Source organism: Pseudovirgaria hyperparasitica, assembly GCF_010093815.1.
Source record: "Pseudovirgaria hyperparasitica strain CBS 121739 unplaced genomic scaffold EJ05scaffold_16, whole genome shotgun sequence".
NCBI classification, from domain to species: Eukaryota; Fungi; Ascomycota; class Dothideomycetes; order Acrospermales; family Acrospermaceae; genus Pseudovirgaria; species Pseudovirgaria hyperparasitica.
In genome coordinates this window covers 551,028-567,851 of record NW_022985564.1, presented here as the reverse complement: position 1 = coordinate 567,851, position 16,824 = coordinate 551,028, and the positions used below count along the sequence as shown (strand labels likewise).

The window sequence follows — 16,824 nt, the reverse complement described above, 5'->3', positions numbered from 1 at the left end:
CTGATGATCTACCGTAAGCCGGGCATCAAGTCTTGTTATGTTTTGGAAAGCGGAGGTTCGCCGATATGTGGTGAATGTCTTTCGCTCCGCCTTGCAAGGGCACACTGATGCATCGTCGATTGTAGCGCACGAAACTTTTTAGATAGATGCGGTAGTACACGAGTGTGCCTCACCGCTTTGTTTTAAAAGGTGCTTCTCCAACTTCGTCCCGAAAGTCCTCATTATAAGCAAAGCTATTATTGCCATAGGAATTCAAGATTTCCTTGCTCTTGTGATGTACGCAGTCGTGTCGACAGCATCGATCCTGGCCAATATGAAGAATATGGTAGTAGAAGAAGTTGAGGCCAAGAATACTGGTACTGTCATCCACCACACGATGTAAGCGCGCGAGAATCCTTCAGGATATGATATATCCTCGTACAACGTTCATCAGCGACTGCTCCGATAAGCTGTCTTCTACTAGTCAGATCAAATAATCCGTCTCGTGACCATACTAACATCAGTTTCATCAATCGAGGCAGCTCCAATAGGAATGGCATTTTGTTTTGGATGTGATATCCTTGAAAAATACGTTGAAGTTGTACATTGATTCCATCAGTGAGCATGAAGGGGCCAGCAACAATAATCGTCGTGTGAAAATAATATCGCTTCGCCATGCTCCAACGTAGTGATTGCCATGGATCCTCACATTGTTTATTGAGTTCAAAGGGAGCAAGGCGACATAAGGGGGCTCCGGTTGGGCAAGTCATTCGGTCGACGATTTGGAATGCATTCGTATCGCTGTCTTCTTCAGTAAGATGTGCCGAATCGAAAATGAGCTCTGGATAAGACATTCGTCTTGAGACCATGTTCTAGAACACTACATTGGGGCATCAAAGCCTACATTGAATGTCCAGGGGGTTCAGTCTTATGTAACGGAGACCGGAGGAGCTTCCAAACCGATCTTCCTCTGTGCAGCTTCGCATACGACGTGATACACCTCTCTGAGTCGGAGAGATTCCGAGGGAGGACAAGGAGCGCCAATGTACCTTATAGGATATAACAGGACTCGCGCATATTCTGAAATTGGAATATACCCAAAGCTGAAAGATTCGTGAGGCAGCTGACACATCATTGGACGAACACCTATGGATCGTAATGTGTACTACGTGAAAGAAGGCTGGACCCTTTTGTCTTCGGTTCGAATGCCTGTGCCCAGTTAGATCAACGGCTTCTTTACCGAATGGAACCTTAGACGAGACATTCTTTGAAGGACGAATCTAAATGTGATTTTGCCATATTGATATGGCAACATGCAGATGTTTTGTATCATGCATTAATGGTATATAAGTTCATCAGCAGTCGAAGTTCGCGTATAGTTGCAGGCTCGAGGTAGCATCAACACCATCATCATCGTAGAGAGAATACATCAATCTCCTGGATCGAGAAGAATCATTCATCTAGTGAAGACACTCGGAACTGTTCGTTCCGTGTGGAGGCTAAGGTTAAATTGCATCAGCAGCCTCGTCTTCGTCCGGCAACATCCATAGTAACACAACAAACGCCACCTGCATATCAAGTGTTGACACTGCCGTCAAATTTAACGCTGAGAAATATCACTCGCGCTTCGTAATGATCGATTCAGATCTGAAGACAGAACCGTATCACGAAACCAATGACCATAGCTGGTCCCAGACGTCGGAAGCTCCTGCGTGCCCTCAGCTGAAATCCATCAGTATGCAGCTTCCTAGTTTGCGGTATAGTGGTGCACGTGTGATCCATAATGTGTTTGGTGGCGCCATATATGTGTATCACTCTCGCCTTATGTTGTCTATTGGAAGGTTCGATCGGTATAGGGGGCATATACTTCCTACGCATCGTGTGTGGCCTTGTCTCGAAATGCCAACCTCTTGGCCATCTTTTCTGATCCATCAGTTTCTTTAATACGTTCCTATATCCTCGAATATTTCTTGTTATCCTTCGTTCCTCAACACCATTCGCCTAGAGCCATTTATTAGAATGCACCTAGGGCTTGTTATTAAAATGCGTTTCTCCGCTATCATGGCCATCATCGGCACCATTGGACAGACTACTGCTCAATGTACAAACCAGCTCGCTAGTTGGAATCCAAACTTGCGAACAATGACAGCTAATGATAGTAGGTTGCTCACCATTCATGGAATTGCGCTAATGCATCTTTTAGCATGGTTCATTGTACCAATCTCGAAGTCTGCTGTTCTTAGAGCCGTACAGAAATCTAATCCGCTCGTCACTGGCTTGAGCCTTCTTGACGTTCCTGCAAGCGAGCTTCCTGGATTCCAAGGCAACGATTTACACCCGGTCCTGGTGCAAAGCGGTTGGAATGATGACATCAGACTAGATGTACTCCAAATCTGGGGCGCTCTGTTCCAAGCCAGTGTTTCTGCGCTTTATGTTAGCAAGGATGGGAGCAGGACGCCTCTGCAAGCCGACACCGCCGGCGTCATTGGGGCGACGGATTCTTCGCCACCACTCGGCGGCCTTGTGCCAGCTCTTGTGTCGACTCTTTTCGGGGGCACTACTCTTGGTATTGGCAATTTCAAACCCACTGACGGGGCTTACCAGACTGATATAAATGGAGTTATGTCAGCAAATTCCAAAGTCGCCATACTGCCAAACCCTCTCTCCGGTCCAGGTGTTGAGCTCGAACTGGCGGACATGGTCTTTACCTCCGCTGCCCGGCCAAAGTATACACTGGCACAACTGAAGAGAGTCATGAACCAGCCAGTACTACTGAATACTCAAGAGCCGATCACGAATAAAGGCAAATGTATTCTCAATACCTATTACTTGAACAATGCAACTGCAAATCCACAGCTTCGGACAGGCAACGTCACACTGGGTCCCGGATCGACATTCGATCTCGAGTCAACATTCGTCAAAGCCGCGCCAGACGGAGGGTTCGGTCACTATCTCTCGGTTGATGGCATGTCCGCATGCGCGCAAGTCTTGGGCAGCAATCCGCTATACTGTGATGACGCTGGCGAACAGATCGATCCTGCTGCGCTGTGAGCTGGGGAAGAGAGACAGTTGATCCCAAGAGAATGTTGATAGATGTTATGTAGACTGGATGAAGGCTCGTATGGGTTATGTTCGATGTTGTTCGGCATGGATCGGCGTAGGCGTCCCGTCACAGATCTGTCATTGGTAGAGCTGTGCCACACTAAAACCATAATGGAACGTCGACTTCTCGTCAACAGCACTAGCCCCCAATCTAACAGACCTTGTCAGCTTTCAACTTCTCCATGTGTCACGCAAACAACAGAGAATAAATAGAAATGACAGTAAACTATGTCAACAGAAATCCTATCCAGTCTGCATCTCCCGGAGTGACTTCGATTGCTGCAAGCATGGGTTCGATTGCAGATAACGAGCTCATAGACAACCTTATGAACCTCCAGGTTCCAAAAACACCTAAAGTCTCTCCTAATACCTCACAAGTTGCCTACTGCACTACGTTGGAGTGGGGCCATCGTACGGGTGAACATCCTCGCTCTACTCTTTGGCTGGCAGCCACAGACAAGAAGGATTCCACTCGTCAGCTGACCTCTGGACTGTATAATGACTTCGAGCCACACTGGAGTCCCGATGGAAAGAGTATTGCCTTCCTTTCTGACCGCGCGAGGCCAGGAAAGAGCTGTGCCATCTATATTCTTCCAATCGAAGATGGAGGGGAGGCTATTCCAGGCTCAGCTGCAAATACCGAGAACGAGCGCCAAATCGTGGCTCTTCAATGGAGTCCGGATGGAACAAGCATCGCGTTTGTTAGTGCAGACGAGAAGACGAAGGAAGAAAAGGAAAGAGAGGAAATGAAGGATGATGCGGCAGTCTGGGGGCAGCAATTGGCTTTTAACAAAGTGCGGCTGCTTGACATCGCGACTGGAGAGATTACAGTGCTCAATTTTGATGTACACGAGGCTGCCAGGATTAAGAATCATCACGTTCTGGGTGTTTGCTGGAGCCCAGACAGTCAGTCCCTGGCAATATGGACTGCACGTACGCCGTACCTGGAACACGAGTTCATCTACGGGAGTGAAATTTGCATCATGAGCAAAGAAGGAATCGGCTTGGAACGTCTCTGTACTTGTGATACGCAGATCAAGAGCCTGTCGTGGGAATCCCATGGGATGCTCCACTTCATTACTTCGTTCCCCAGTGGAAACCTTGCGGCGACGGCGCTATATAAGGTAGACGTAAGAGGCAAAACGGAGCCCCAGCACATGGCGTATGGTGAGGTCGATGACGCAGCTGAGTCAAAGATCATTAATAGAGATACTATTGTGGTCCGAACACAACGTGCTCTCGATACGTGTTTCGAGCTGTTTGGGGGTGTAACTATGCTATCGTACCAGAATGATATCAAAGAATGGGATGTGGCCTTCGATTCAACTACAGGAAAGACCATTCTCGCCTTTGTTAAGTCCGATATCAACACACCTTCTGAAGTGTACACAGCAATGTACACAGCTATTCCGAACGCTGATATGGCCTCTGCAGCCAGAGCCTCACCTTCGTCACCAGTATCTCTATCAAAACACGGCTCACTTTTCGTCTCCAAGCGCTTTGGAACATTCACTGTTATCAAAACCCGCTCATTCGACCGCAAAGAGTCTCTCGACGGCATCTTCCTTACCCCGGCGCAGCACACCACTAGCGACGGTACACCAACACACGCTCTCCCAACCATTGTTCTCCCCCACGGTGGCCCAACAGACCGCAACACCGACCGCTTCAACGCCTACTACTACTACATTGCCCCATACCTTCTGCACCATGGCTACGCGATCCTTCTCATAAACTACCGCGGCTCCTCTTCCTACGGCGCCCGCTTCGCACAATATGCTTGCGGCGGCATGGGACAATACGAGTATCCCGACATCATTGCTGTGACCCAATGCGCCATCGACTCCGGCTACGCGGATGCGCACAAGCTGGTCGTCGGCGGATGGAGCCAGGGCGGATTCCTCAGCTACCTATGCGCTGTACGCAACAACAATCTCAAAGAGGAAGGCTTTGAGAGGAAGTGGATGTGGAAAGCGTGTATACCAGGTGCAGGGATCACAGACTGGGATGCAATGGCGTTGACATCTGATCTGGGCGCGTCGATTGAGTCGGAACTAGCGGGGGTTACGCCATGGCGAAGTAGTAAGGAGGACGTCACAAGTAGGAGTGGGAGTGCGTTGTGGGAGTTTGACGGCGCGATGCAAAGGGGGAAGGGAATGTGGAACAGGGGCTTGCCACCAATGTTGATGCTGCATGGTGAGAAGGACGAGAGATGTCCAATCACGCAAGCCTGGGGCATGAGGAGAGCGCTGGAGAGTTATGGATTGGAGCATACATTTGTGACGTACCCAAGGGAGCCGCATGCGTTTGGCGAGCAGAAGCATTGGATAGATCTTGTGAAGCGGGTGAAGGGGTGGTGTGATAAATACATTGGGCCTCAGGCGTAAAGAGGACTATGAATCAGGGTCTTGAACATCCGGATGGTTATATTTGCAGTCTGTCACTTAAACCTATACCACAGGCAAAGGATCATCCTCAAGCATGAACTCCCATGGTTATGAAGCATCGCAAAGAAGGCAACCAATGAAGAAGTATCCAGGCCTTTTCGACGGGACACTGGGGTAGATTTTGATCTACGTCTACACTTCTGCTACGAGTCTATGTTATTGCCCTGTTGAATCTAATCATATGCACCTATGGGATTGGCTCGGTCGCCCGTCCGCAAGTGTGCCTAGATAACTGCTTGGCGTACCCAATTATTCCGACTATATGATTAAAGATACGTGGATCTCCATGAGCAACATAGACAGTATAGAGGTATAGAAAGGTTAAGACCCCTACTACTGTGAATGTAATAGACTCTCGTAGAGCATGAGCATGGTGTATCAGTGTCTCTTATTTATCGTGTTGTTGTTCCATATCAACATGTAATACTATGTCTCTTGGAAGAGATCGGGTGCGGGCATCGGGCGGGAAGCGGGACAGATCTGAAAAGCGGGGACCACAGGCGTGGATGGATGGATAGATTAAAACAACCTTATCCATTCGTCGACATTGCACAAACACCACGAACCACCACGCATGATACACTTACTTCTGTATTACCTATCACGCGCCGCCTCGATCTCGTTGCTCCGTCACCGAGTCATGGGCACACTAGACCGTACAGATTCCATATGTACCTACATATCTCCGCATCGACTTGAGGGCTGGAGCTGAGCGGCGCTGATCGTGCTAAGGCGCGCTGCTGGCCTCAGCGTAAGGAGCGGACATTCGTGGGGCGCGATAAGATGAACCCTCTTTCCTCGTTTCTCCTTTTCCTTGTCTTTGACCTCCGTTGTCCGTCCCCTTCCTCTGTCCTCGCGCATCTCTTTCTCGTTTCCTGTCAGTCTCCTGTACTCAGCGTATTTCCTGCAATTAAGCGCTCCTCGCAATTCCTATTGAGCGTTCTGTTCCTCGTATCATTTCAAATTATCCTACCATGCCTACCGGCGACTCTGAACGTGCGCCCCTTCTCGACGACAGCGATCGAGACTGGCTGTACGGCACTTCGGACTCATCCTCCTCAGACATTCACCAGCAATACTGTCGCCTCGTCGGTCTGATTCCGTGCAATCTGACCCCAGAACAACGAGCCAATTATGCCAAGCCATCACGCAACACCCTCTATGAGCGAGCCCGCCGGAAGCGGTCCACGACTGAGATAACGTATGCTTTCACCGCCGCTCTATCGACAACGATGCTACTGAGCCAGATCGTCATCGGCGCAGCCCTCACCGCCCTCGGTGCCGCCAACATTAGCCACGTCACTGTTGCCTTCCTCGGCGCCCTGAACACCGTCATCGCAGGCCTGGTCACCTATCTGCGCTCTCGCGGCCAGCCAATGCGCGCTCGCATGTTCCGCGACGACCTCGAGCGCGTCGTAGATGAGATAGAAAATAGCGAAATCATGTGGCTGGGCATACAGAAGGGTGTACATGGCTACGACGAGATCGACGTCGACGAGGTCAGCGTGCGCAGCGAGGTCGCCCGCCTCACGCGTCTGTACGATCGCGCTATCAAGAACCACCTACAGAGCAACCCTGAGCTGCACCAGGGCGGTGGTGCCATGGACGCCACCATGGCCATGAGGGCTCGTCCGGTAGGATCGTCGCCTGCTGCCGCCCCGACGGCCCCTGAGCCCGAGGCTGCAGATGTGGGCGCTGTCGCCGCGCCCACAGCCCCTGTGCCCCCAGAAGATCAGAGTCCGGCCACGAAGAAAGATGCGCATAAGAAAGAGGCTGATGAGAGTGCTAACGGTGCCGCACAGAGTTCGCGATCTTCCGACGCGGGGACGAAAAAAGACACTGCGGATACTGCCAACGGGAGCAAGGACGCTGCGAAAGTGCCAGAGGCGGCGCAGGCCCCTTTGATAAACGTTGATAAGGACGAAGAGGACGAGGACGAAAGCCCGGCTGCTGCTGTGTCATCGAAGAAGAAAGAAACGAAGTGAGGGCCAGTTATGGCTGCATTATACCCCTGTTTCCAGGTGTCATGTCTGGCATATAGACAGTAGCAGAGCAGAGTAGGCTATGGATATCAATTATGGATAATTATGGCAGTGTTGAATATGTCGAAGCCTTGCCCTTTGTGTCTCACGCACATAGGAAGCCCCTCGATTCTTTATCGCCATTACTCTCTACCTTTACTCCATACATAAGCATCAACTTACAATGCATCATCTCCACTCCTGCGTCTGCATTCTTATGTGTTTTCCAGCTTCCCATTATGTGAGTGTGTCGAGCTATGGGCCTCTCAATACTAATATATCCGACGCTAGATGGGACGTACTGAGATGTACAAAGAGATCATAGCAAAGTGTGATAGGATATATCAATACTAGTGCATATGCTCGTATATAGACACATTTGTTTTGTTTATACACATTCATATCAATATCCTAGCAAGACTAGTTCTTATGAATACATCCTAAGAGAAGACGAAGGAATGAGCACTGTCCCACTCGAACGTAGTATTAGTGGTGTGTCTAGCTAAGGGTCAGGAGGCGTGTGGTTTCGAAATTTCATGGTATAGTGAGCAGTCCGTGTTGCGGGTGAGATGTCATGGGTGAGTATCAGGTTTGGCAGTGAAGGAGGGGTTATTAACCCATGTGTGTAGTAGGAATGTATACGTATCGGTCTTCGACTGACGCTGACCGGCCCTTGTGCGACTCTGCAGCCGTTATCTTGTTTTTGCCACCGCGACGACCGCCATAAGGAGTGTACGAGGCCATGGGACTGTCGACATAAGATCAAGAGAGCTAGAGGTCTATTTGCCAGATTAGATTGGGCGCTTAAATCTAGATGTATTATTGGTTGCAGGGTTTGCATTCGCACGCTGTAGGTGTTGCACTGTTGTGGGAGATGGCTACATAGCCACCACATACAGCCTTGGTGACAGCCTGAGGCTCTTTTGAGAGTGAAGCGGGCAGGGGTAAGAAACAGAGAGCTAGTGTTCATATATACCTACATAGTACCAGCAGCTCGTTGCTGTCACTTCTCTTGGACTCTAGGTTGTTTATATCGTAGTGTCTGAGTCCAATTGTCACTATTATATCCCTCTTCTGTTGATATTTGCTCGCCATGTCACACTCCAAACTCCCTCCGTCAGCTCTTCCATTCCCTCTTCCCTTTCGGCAAAGCAAATCAAAGTCGCCAAAAGACGATGCAAATGCACTACAGTCCAAGTCCCAGTCCAGTGACAAGGAGAGCCAGCCTGTTGTTGTCGACCGTAAGCCGATCACTGGCTTCAATGTACCCGAGAAAGAGAGATGGAATTACTTCCTCTGCAGATTGGTGTCAGAGCCTTCTACGGGTTCTGCCCAATGGTCCTCTTGCCGGCCTAATACTCATCCTGACGAGCTGTTTGTCGAGTGTGACGAATGTGGCTCTAGTCTAAGGTACTCGGAGTATGAGCCTCACAAGAATCGCCATACTATCGACAGAACTTTAGCTTGTCGACTCAATCTAGTCAAATGCGACGATTGTGGACGTACTTTTTCGTCGCAGAAGGCTTACAAGGTCAGTCCAGTTGCAATCATATCAACACTGTCAACAGCATATCTCACTCTTTCAAGTATCATCTCGACCAGAAGAAATGTCTTGTGCTTGCCTTTCATCGCCGAGGCGATCACATTACGGTCCTTCCCCGGATCGAAAAACCTCCTTCTTCAGACCCACAGTCTCTGGATGACACAGCGCTGCATCCACCACTAGCAACTGCCTTCAGCCCAACATCCTCCAGCCGGTCGGCTCTTGTATTGACCCCGTCACCCCATGAGCATACACCCCTGTCCTCGGAAGATACTGCTCTCAGGAGTCCGCAAGGCTACGAGCTCATCACGACCGCGTCAGAGCTCACGGAGGCGTCTTGGGAATACCAGGATAGCGCCACACCAAAGTCTTTGTCAACCGTCTTTGGACCTTGGACGGAGCACATCATCAGTACTCTTATTATTGCCTTTGCCCAATGGTGGTCCCGGCAGTCAGCACCTAGCGAAGAGCCTTGCGATACAGAGACTCATGGCAAATCTTCTAAAAATCCTGCGTCCAACCAGTCATCCCGAAAGTCAGCTACACGGCGCTCGAAAGCCTCGTCGTCATCCAAAAGAAAGGCTAGAGATGATGGTCAAGAAAATGAGGATGGAGACGACGATGGTTCACAAGGCCCACCACGCGGCAACGCCAGACCACGATCAACAGCAGTTGGCCACAGACTGGCTTGCCCATTTGCAAAGTATGACCCAAGCAATCATGTAGATTGTCTGGGATACGGGGCCGACACCATTGCCCATCTGAAACAGCATTTGTTCAGGAACAGGCGTCATCTCAGGCCTTACCATTGCCCATATTGCAACGTCATATTTGACAATTTAGATCTCATGTACGCCCACATGGACACAGAGCAAGGTAGATGTGTGTCAGTGGCGGGTCCAAGACCGAACTGGCAATATATTTCAGCAGAGCAAGAGGCGCTGCTCAAACCAAATGCCTCTTCCTCAATGACTCCTCCTGAACAGTGGCACGAGATTTATCGTATCATATTCCCAAATGCGGAGCGTCCGGCCAGTGTATATGTAGATCATACACGTATCGTTGTAGTCAGAGACGGACTTAATGAGTTCTTGCAGACCGAAGGAGTTGAGATCGCCAGGAGGACGCTGGCCGCTACAGGCTTGCAGCTTGATGAAGCAGAGTATGGACCGCTCTTACGAGACCACGTCCCTACAATCTTCAGAGAAATACTTGAACGCTGCTCATTTTCGAGACAAGACCAACAAATGACCACTACTCGCCCGCGGCGTCCTCCTCTCCGTCGGAAGATCCAAAAGATTGAGCAGCAGTCTCCGCATAATCTGGATCCTACTTCATCTTCAAGTCTGCCAGTACCAAGTGTAAGCAATGACTTTTTGTCACTGACGCCGTCAGTCGTCCCGGTCCGTCGCACGTACAGCGCCCAGCAGTCTACCTCAACTATACCTCAACCCAACCCCTTAGCTTTTGAGCCAACTCCTACAGACAATTCCCAGCTTTGGCTTGGCACAAACCAACCTCAGCAGCATGGTTTCATAGGCAGAATTAACACTACACCTTCGATGCAGACACCACAAGCGCGACCGCCACAGCAGCACGAGCAGTATGGCCCCCATCAGGTGCCGGCACATAGCCCTTCGACCTCTTTTTCTCAACAGCCTACTACCCAGTTAGATCATGACTGGACAGGCTATGATAACGACAGACTTACAAATGTCGGTTACTTCCCAGATTCGTCTCTTCAACCGCAGCTATCAACCGACCAAGATGTACCACAGTCGCTATCTGCCGTCGATTCCGATATGAACCAAAGCTTGCTTGGTACTGGTGAAGCCCTTTCGCATTATCCGAGTCCCGCGAATGATTACGACTTTCTGAACATGGATATATACGCCTTTATGCGAGTTATGGGAACTGGTCCAGCTCCTCCACCTCCCGATGAGGTACTTCATAAATCCTTTCCTCCTCCTGGGCGATGACTACTTCGGAGGAAAGTGAAGGCATTACTAGAAGCTCACGGCGTTCGGAGCGAGAAGCTATTTGCCCTTATTCGGATTTGGTCATACCATTCAATGATAGCAAGATGTTTCACATAATCGGTCCGAAGCAGTCCTAGGGGCTTAGCTGCAGCTCATCTCCCGCTAAGGTTATCTTGGCAGCTGTGGCTAGCTGCAACCTGCATCTCAACTTCTTCGCCTGTCTGTCTCACCGCGCTCGTGTACGGGTCACGAGCGTTCTCAAGTTTTATGCTAAACTTCCAAGTAGAGACGGGGGGCCGTACGAGCGAGATGTTGAATACCATTCCGCACTGATTATAAGAGTTCTGTAATGGCTCTCACAACAGCCTCCTGGGCGCGGCCAGCGCGAATCCTCAATCTCGCTGGAGCGTGCGTGCTCAACTGGGGCGCCGACGTCAGTAAGAAACAGCCATCTAGCAAGTTAAGCAAACTAGGAGCTCACAAGTTGCAGTATATACACTCCCTGCGACACTATCCGTCCCGCTACGCGACCATCTAAGACTCTCAGAGGCTCAGTTTGAGTTCTTGATCTCAGCCGTATACACAGCCTTCGCCATTCCGAACATCTTCTTGCCGTTCTGTACCGGCCCGCTTGTCACTCGCTTTGGTCAGCGAAATGTTTTGATCGGCACGTCAGCCTGTATGGTGCTTGGTCAGGTGATCTTCTCGTGGGCCGTCGCTCAACGACAGATCTGGATTATCGCGTTGGGAAGAGTGATATATGGGCTAGGAGGCGAGATCACGGGTGTTATAACTAACGATCTCGTTACAAGATGGTTTGAGTACGTTTCATCTATTTGCTATGGCAGATTTGGGTTTCCATTGATGAGCCATGGCTGACGATTGCAGACACTCAAATCTCGCTCTCGCCCTCGCCATGCTCCACGATGCATCCCGCCTCGGCGGCGCAACAACGTCCCTTGCAACCCCTCGTCTCCTCGTCCACTCCGTGCCCTTTGCGACAAATATCCTCACCCTGGTGTCAACTATTCCCCTGATCCTCAGCTGTGCTTCACTATCGATTGTCATCTCCCCATCGTCTAGGTCCCCGTCAAACCTCGTCACACCACTCACAAACTCCCTTCGAACACCTAACCTCATCCAAACCGGCATAATCACTAGCATCCTTTCCCTACCTACGCGCTTTTGGGCCTTCGCCCACGTCTCCGTCACACTTTACGCCGCCATCGCCGGCTTCCATGTCGTTGCCCAGCGACACGTTGCAGCCACCTTCTACGATGGCTCCGACGTCGCCGCCGGCACTGCCCTGTCCGTCATGCCCCTGCTCTCTGTCCTCTTTGTCCCGTTTTTCGGCCACCTCCTTAGTAAGCCTTGGGCCTCCGTGCCTCGCGCTGCCATGCTGTCTTGCGCCTGTCTGCTGCTCGGACACACGCTTATGATCGTGCGCGCGCTGGGTGCCGTCGTCCCGTTAGTCATGCTCGGCTTCGGTGGTGCTGGCTTCGGCGCCGTTTTCGGGCTGGGCATCGCGCAGAGCGTGGGCAGAGGAAGCAAGAAGGTTGTGGACATGAACGGCGGGGCATATAGCAGAGTGCTCGACCACGACGATGATGTAGGGGCTGCCGAGTATGTCGACGTCAGCGCAGACGCAAATCTACACGCAGACGACGACCTTCGAGATTCTGTCTCATCGTCCATGCTAATGAGCACACTCTCCACAAGCACGGCCACACACGAACCAGAAGATCGCATCTCCTCCTCCGACGCCAATAACATCGTCACCGTAGCATTCGGCGCTGGCGTCGGGCTTCTCAACGCCAGTGGTGCCCTCGTGCCTCTCTTAGTCGCGCCGCTCGAGGCGAGCACCGACCATACGGCCGTCGGCTCGTTCGCAGCGGTGCAAATCTTCCTTGCGGGCATTGCAGGCATGGCGTGTGTGTTGTGTGTGCGGTTGGAGAGGGTTTGGGGAAGGGCGTGACATGGTATTGTGTTTGATAATATTATGGAGCCTATGTTTGGTCGTATAGATAGTGGGCGGATATTGCATAGAAGACCCATATTAGAACTTGTACAATGAGGTTTATTGGACTAGATGGATAAGAAGATGGATAAGAAGATGGATAAGAAGATGGATAAGAAGATGGATAAGAAGATGGATAAGAAGATGGATAAGAAGATGGATAAGAAGATTAGAAGGACCGACGATATGAGAGCACGACTATCTGCCGTGTCAAATAACGTACAGTCGCTTAGACTACGTATATGTACTATGGCTCTCATACTTACCCTTCCTTTGCACCTCCCTGCCCCGTAAATCCGATGTGAAATCCATTCTTGCGATGTGTAGTCCAAACATGAGGCATAAGGTAATGTGCCTAGTCTCTAAGGTTGAGTTGAGTTCGGTTTCCTACCTCATACAAGATTGAGTGCATTCTGTGCGGCGCATATGTGCGATTCTTCCCGAGATCAAGCCTCAAGCCTGTTGCTGGACGCCGAGTGGTTGTGTGGTGGCTGTCGTGGAATGCCTTACACATGCCAGCAGGCTTCAATTTTCCCTCCATGGCATTCCTGAAGCCCATGCATGACTCAGCCAAGCTGTCTATCGATATTCTAAATGCGTTCGAAAGAGCGGGGCCCATGACTGCACGATGTGATCGGAGTCCTTTCCGATGGTGCATGTGCGTCATGTCTGGGGCTGGTCTGGGTACAAAAGAGCGTCGTTTTCCTGCTCCGGCCCCTGTGGCGGTGCAGGAACTTCTCTTCACGAGCCTTCTCCCCTACAATATAGAGTGCAAGTCGACGAACTGTCCTCCGTTTCGAGCCGCTCTAGCCCCGGACTGGATATGATGTTTGAGTATTATGCATCATGACTGGTAACGCTGATTGGAATGGAAAGTCTTCCCACCGTGGGACTCCTTCCAAGGAGCGGTCTGGACCTAGCGAAGCGCTCTTCATTATTGACATCTTCAGAGTCGATCCAGTCCTTCCATCGACCATCCGCATGCCGAAATACGTGTTAACAGGCGGTAGGATGACGTAGAGCAGTGATTACTCTCGGAAGAACAGATACATAATACTCGGCGGTGCAGAAAACTATTTGTAGCCTGGAGGACTTCCATCCTAGAGTCTAGCATAGGTCCCGGTTACTGAATTACTATGACTTCTAGTATTCTAGGCTACATGAGAGTATTGTGATCTGTACATAGCATTCCTTGCTTTCTTGCCTTGCAGTTCCTGTTGTGTCGGCTCATGCCTGGTAGATTATGCTTCGCGCTTGACGTATAGTCTGTCTGCCTTCGAAATACTCAAAGTAGGGTTTGTTTTTAGGTATAGAGGTAGACTCTGCAATCTACCCTGAACAGGTTTCGAATTATTGCGCATGATCTAACAGGGCAGATCCTTGAAAGTATCCACCGCTATACATCACTGCTTTGTCTCTGTTCGGGCTGGACAGTGGACTTGACACAAGTGTCGCAAGAACTGAACAGGCAGGCCCGATAGTAGAGGTGAACAGGGCAGAGAATCGAGGCACTAATATCTTGTCTACGTTGCGCAATATCGTGAACATGGATGAGCTGCTTCATGGCAAAGTCCCTACGCCAGAAATGACAAGATTGTTCCCTTTTGGTGCTACGCCCGTGGGATCACTGCTCTCATTATAATCCCAATTGTGGCAGTGTAGACGCTCCTGTGGTTTGTTTGTTACAGACATACCTTGCCCATTGGTACCTACCACATACTCAGGTGTAGGACCCCAATCTCAGTTCACTGATGTCCAGTCAAGCAAGAGAGGTGCGCCGAGAATGATGAAAGGCCAGGGGTACGCATCAAAACAATCTCCTCTGCCGACTCCCGTCCCACCTGTGTTTGCCACCACGCGTTGACCAGGACGCCGTTTGCATTCCTTACGCTCATGGCATTTTTTACATGGCAGATGGGGAAAAGGTTGTCTGCAGCTGCTTCTATCAGTGTGCTTCTCAAGCTCCACTCTTCCAGAATCCACAAGAACTACATACGAACCTGATATTCGCCTCGTCATCTACGTGCCTGACCTGGATCTGCCCGCACTTGTCACCCACGTGGAGTGTTTCCACATGAACCCATCATACCACGAGGACCCTTCACTTTCATCGTCCCTGCGTAATATCCAATCGAGCAACACATCTTTGCCATTCCGTCTCATCCCCGGACGAAGTCACCAAGACGATGCTATGAAGATAAATCAGCTCTGAACAACGAGAAATGATCTCCTCTTGCTGGAGGAGCTATGTGTGTCTGCGCAATCGTCTCGTCCAGTTGCATCGTTCAACCCTAAGCCCCTTGCTGATCTGCTAGCTAGAAACCTCCATCACGCGCTCCTGTCCTGCCTCACACCTGAGCTCCTCATTCCTACATCCACATACCACCAGCCTAACATCCTCCTCCATCTCCAACATCTCATATCAGCTTTATCAGAAGCCCCATAGCACATCGAACAAATATACACCGGGCTGCTAACCGCGTTCAAATACACCGAAATCGCCCAGCGCACCAGCGAACCCCCAAGCAAAACAACTTCAAAGGTTGCCCGCAAACCATCACCGCACGTCCAACAGACACAATGTCTCAACCCCAAACACCCGAAACAACAATATGGGCCACCCACCACCGCGATCCGGCACTCTCACATGAGCTCTCGATCAAAGGCTGGGAAGACTACATTGCTGACGAGCCACCGCACTACTGGGCAGTGTACAATGTGTGCAAGGACCGCGTTGTGGACGAAGAAATACGCCGTTGGAGGCTGGCCGAGCCGATGATGGCGGCGACCATTCGTGAGTTGCTGTTGTTTCTGTTTCTGTCTTGTCGCTGGCGGGGACTGACTGCTTGATAGAGGCTGTCAATGCGGGGAGGAAGCACAATACGAATGGCGATGCGCCGGTAGAGGGACAGGGAGAGGCGAGATAAGGGGGCGTGTGGGCGTTGAGGGATAGCGCGAGATGAACGAGGTAATAAGAAAGCTGCGGCAAGTATGTAGGCGTGCCTGTGGAGGCATGTACCGTTAACTCAACTCAATTATGCGTGAGTGATTGGATATGAGCTGTTTCATGACACTGAATAGGTTTACGATCTATGAAAAAGGGTCTCCTTGTGTTTTCATATCAGCATGTCCCTCGTTCAGTTGTCACCATGGCGTAGCAGATTTTATAGCAAACAAATGACAACTTGATTCTTCTTCAGAGTAGACATCGCATTTCAGGGCTCCAGGAGATAGCTAAGTAGTGTTACGGACGAACAGGTGAGATGAGTGAGATATGATTGCTACCTACTCGCCTGTTTCCAAAATTCAAACGATCGAGAATGAGAGATTGGACATGCGTTGGCGCTTCACTGCTCGCTACGAAATTACTAGTTTGTTATTAAAGCGCTTGAATGAGTTTACGAATCACTTTATCAGGTTTACTATATCAATTCTCTACCTTTCATATCTAACTCCCTTAGATCTAATACTTCTTATTAGACGAGAGCATCTACTAAGATTATGATATATTATTATCTAAAAGAGTAAACTATCAGATATCTTATTACTATAACTCTTATACTATAGTACAATATCTACACTACCTTCTAACACTCCTTACTAGATATAAGTTTTTGAATCATGATCAACTCCTAAAAAGATCTAGTAGACGACTTCCCTAATCGTATTACTTCTTGTGAAAAGGGCAGGTATAAATAGATATATAATATTCCTTATATAAGGAATATATATCTAA

General features: G+C 50.0%; 7 protein-coding genes across 7 annotated transcripts; 6 read left to right on the top strand and 1 right to left on the bottom strand.

Moving 5' to 3' along the window:
- Nucleotides 1-2,040: 2,040 nt before the first annotated feature.
- EJ05DRAFT_504068 (uncharacterized protein) lies at nucleotides 2,041-3,030 on the top strand (the record flags this gene model as incomplete). Its single annotated transcript, XM_033747512.1, has 1 exon — nucleotides 2,041-3,030. One exon carries the CDS (start codon nucleotides 2,041-2,043, stop codon nucleotides 3,028-3,030), a length of 990 nt encoding a protein of 329 aa, XP_033596984.1.
- Nucleotides 3,031-3,229: 199 nt separating this feature from the next.
- EJ05DRAFT_479504 (alpha/beta-hydrolase) lies at nucleotides 3,230-5,634 on the top strand. Its single transcript, XM_033744685.1, has one exon. The coding sequence runs from the start codon at nucleotides 3,297-3,299 to the stop codon at nucleotides 5,466-5,468; it is 2,172 nt and encodes a 723-aa protein (XP_033596983.1). The 5' UTR covers nucleotides 3,230-3,296; the 3' UTR covers nucleotides 5,469-5,634.
- Nucleotides 5,635-6,088: 454 nt separating this feature from the next.
- EJ05DRAFT_479503 (uncharacterized protein) lies at nucleotides 6,089-7,747 on the top strand. Its single transcript, XM_033744684.1, has one exon. The coding sequence runs from the start codon at nucleotides 6,503-6,505 to the stop codon at nucleotides 7,511-7,513; it is 1,011 nt and encodes a 336-aa protein (XP_033596982.1). The 5' UTR covers nucleotides 6,089-6,502; the 3' UTR covers nucleotides 7,514-7,747.
- An 895-nt stretch (nucleotides 7,748-8,642) lies between these two features.
- EJ05DRAFT_504065 (uncharacterized protein) lies at nucleotides 8,643-11,071 on the top strand (the record flags this gene model as incomplete). Its single annotated transcript, XM_033747511.1, has 2 exons — nucleotides 8,643-9,080; nucleotides 9,137-11,071. 2 exons carry the CDS (start codon nucleotides 8,643-8,645, stop codon nucleotides 11,069-11,071), a joined length of 2,373 nt encoding a protein of 790 aa, XP_033596981.1.
- A 396-nt stretch (nucleotides 11,072-11,467) lies between these two features.
- Nucleotides 11,468-13,101, top strand: EJ05DRAFT_144179 (uncharacterized protein). Its single transcript, XM_033739264.1, has 2 exons — nucleotides 11,468-11,508; nucleotides 11,562-13,101. The coding sequence occupies exon 2, from the start codon at nucleotides 11,943-11,945 to the stop codon at nucleotides 13,044-13,046; it is 1,104 nt and encodes a 367-aa protein (XP_033596980.1). The 5' UTR covers nucleotides 11,468-11,508; nucleotides 11,562-11,942; the 3' UTR covers nucleotides 13,047-13,101.
- EJ05DRAFT_144122 (uncharacterized protein) lies at nucleotides 13,102-13,471 on the bottom strand. The gene has a single exon (XM_033739263.1). It carries the CDS (start codon nucleotides 13,346-13,348, stop codon nucleotides 13,157-13,159), a length of 192 nt encoding a protein of 63 aa, XP_033596979.1. The 5' UTR covers nucleotides 13,349-13,471; the 3' UTR covers nucleotides 13,102-13,156.
- A 463-nt stretch (nucleotides 13,472-13,934) lies between these two features.
- EJ05DRAFT_504063 (uncharacterized protein) lies at nucleotides 13,935-15,300 on the top strand (the record flags this gene model as incomplete). Its single annotated transcript, XM_033747510.1, has 2 exons — nucleotides 13,935-14,094; nucleotides 15,065-15,300. The coding sequence occupies 2 exons, from the start codon at nucleotides 13,935-13,937 to the stop codon at nucleotides 15,298-15,300; spliced, it is 396 nt and encodes a 131-aa protein (XP_033596978.1).
- Nucleotides 15,301-16,824: the final 1,524 nt, after the last annotated feature.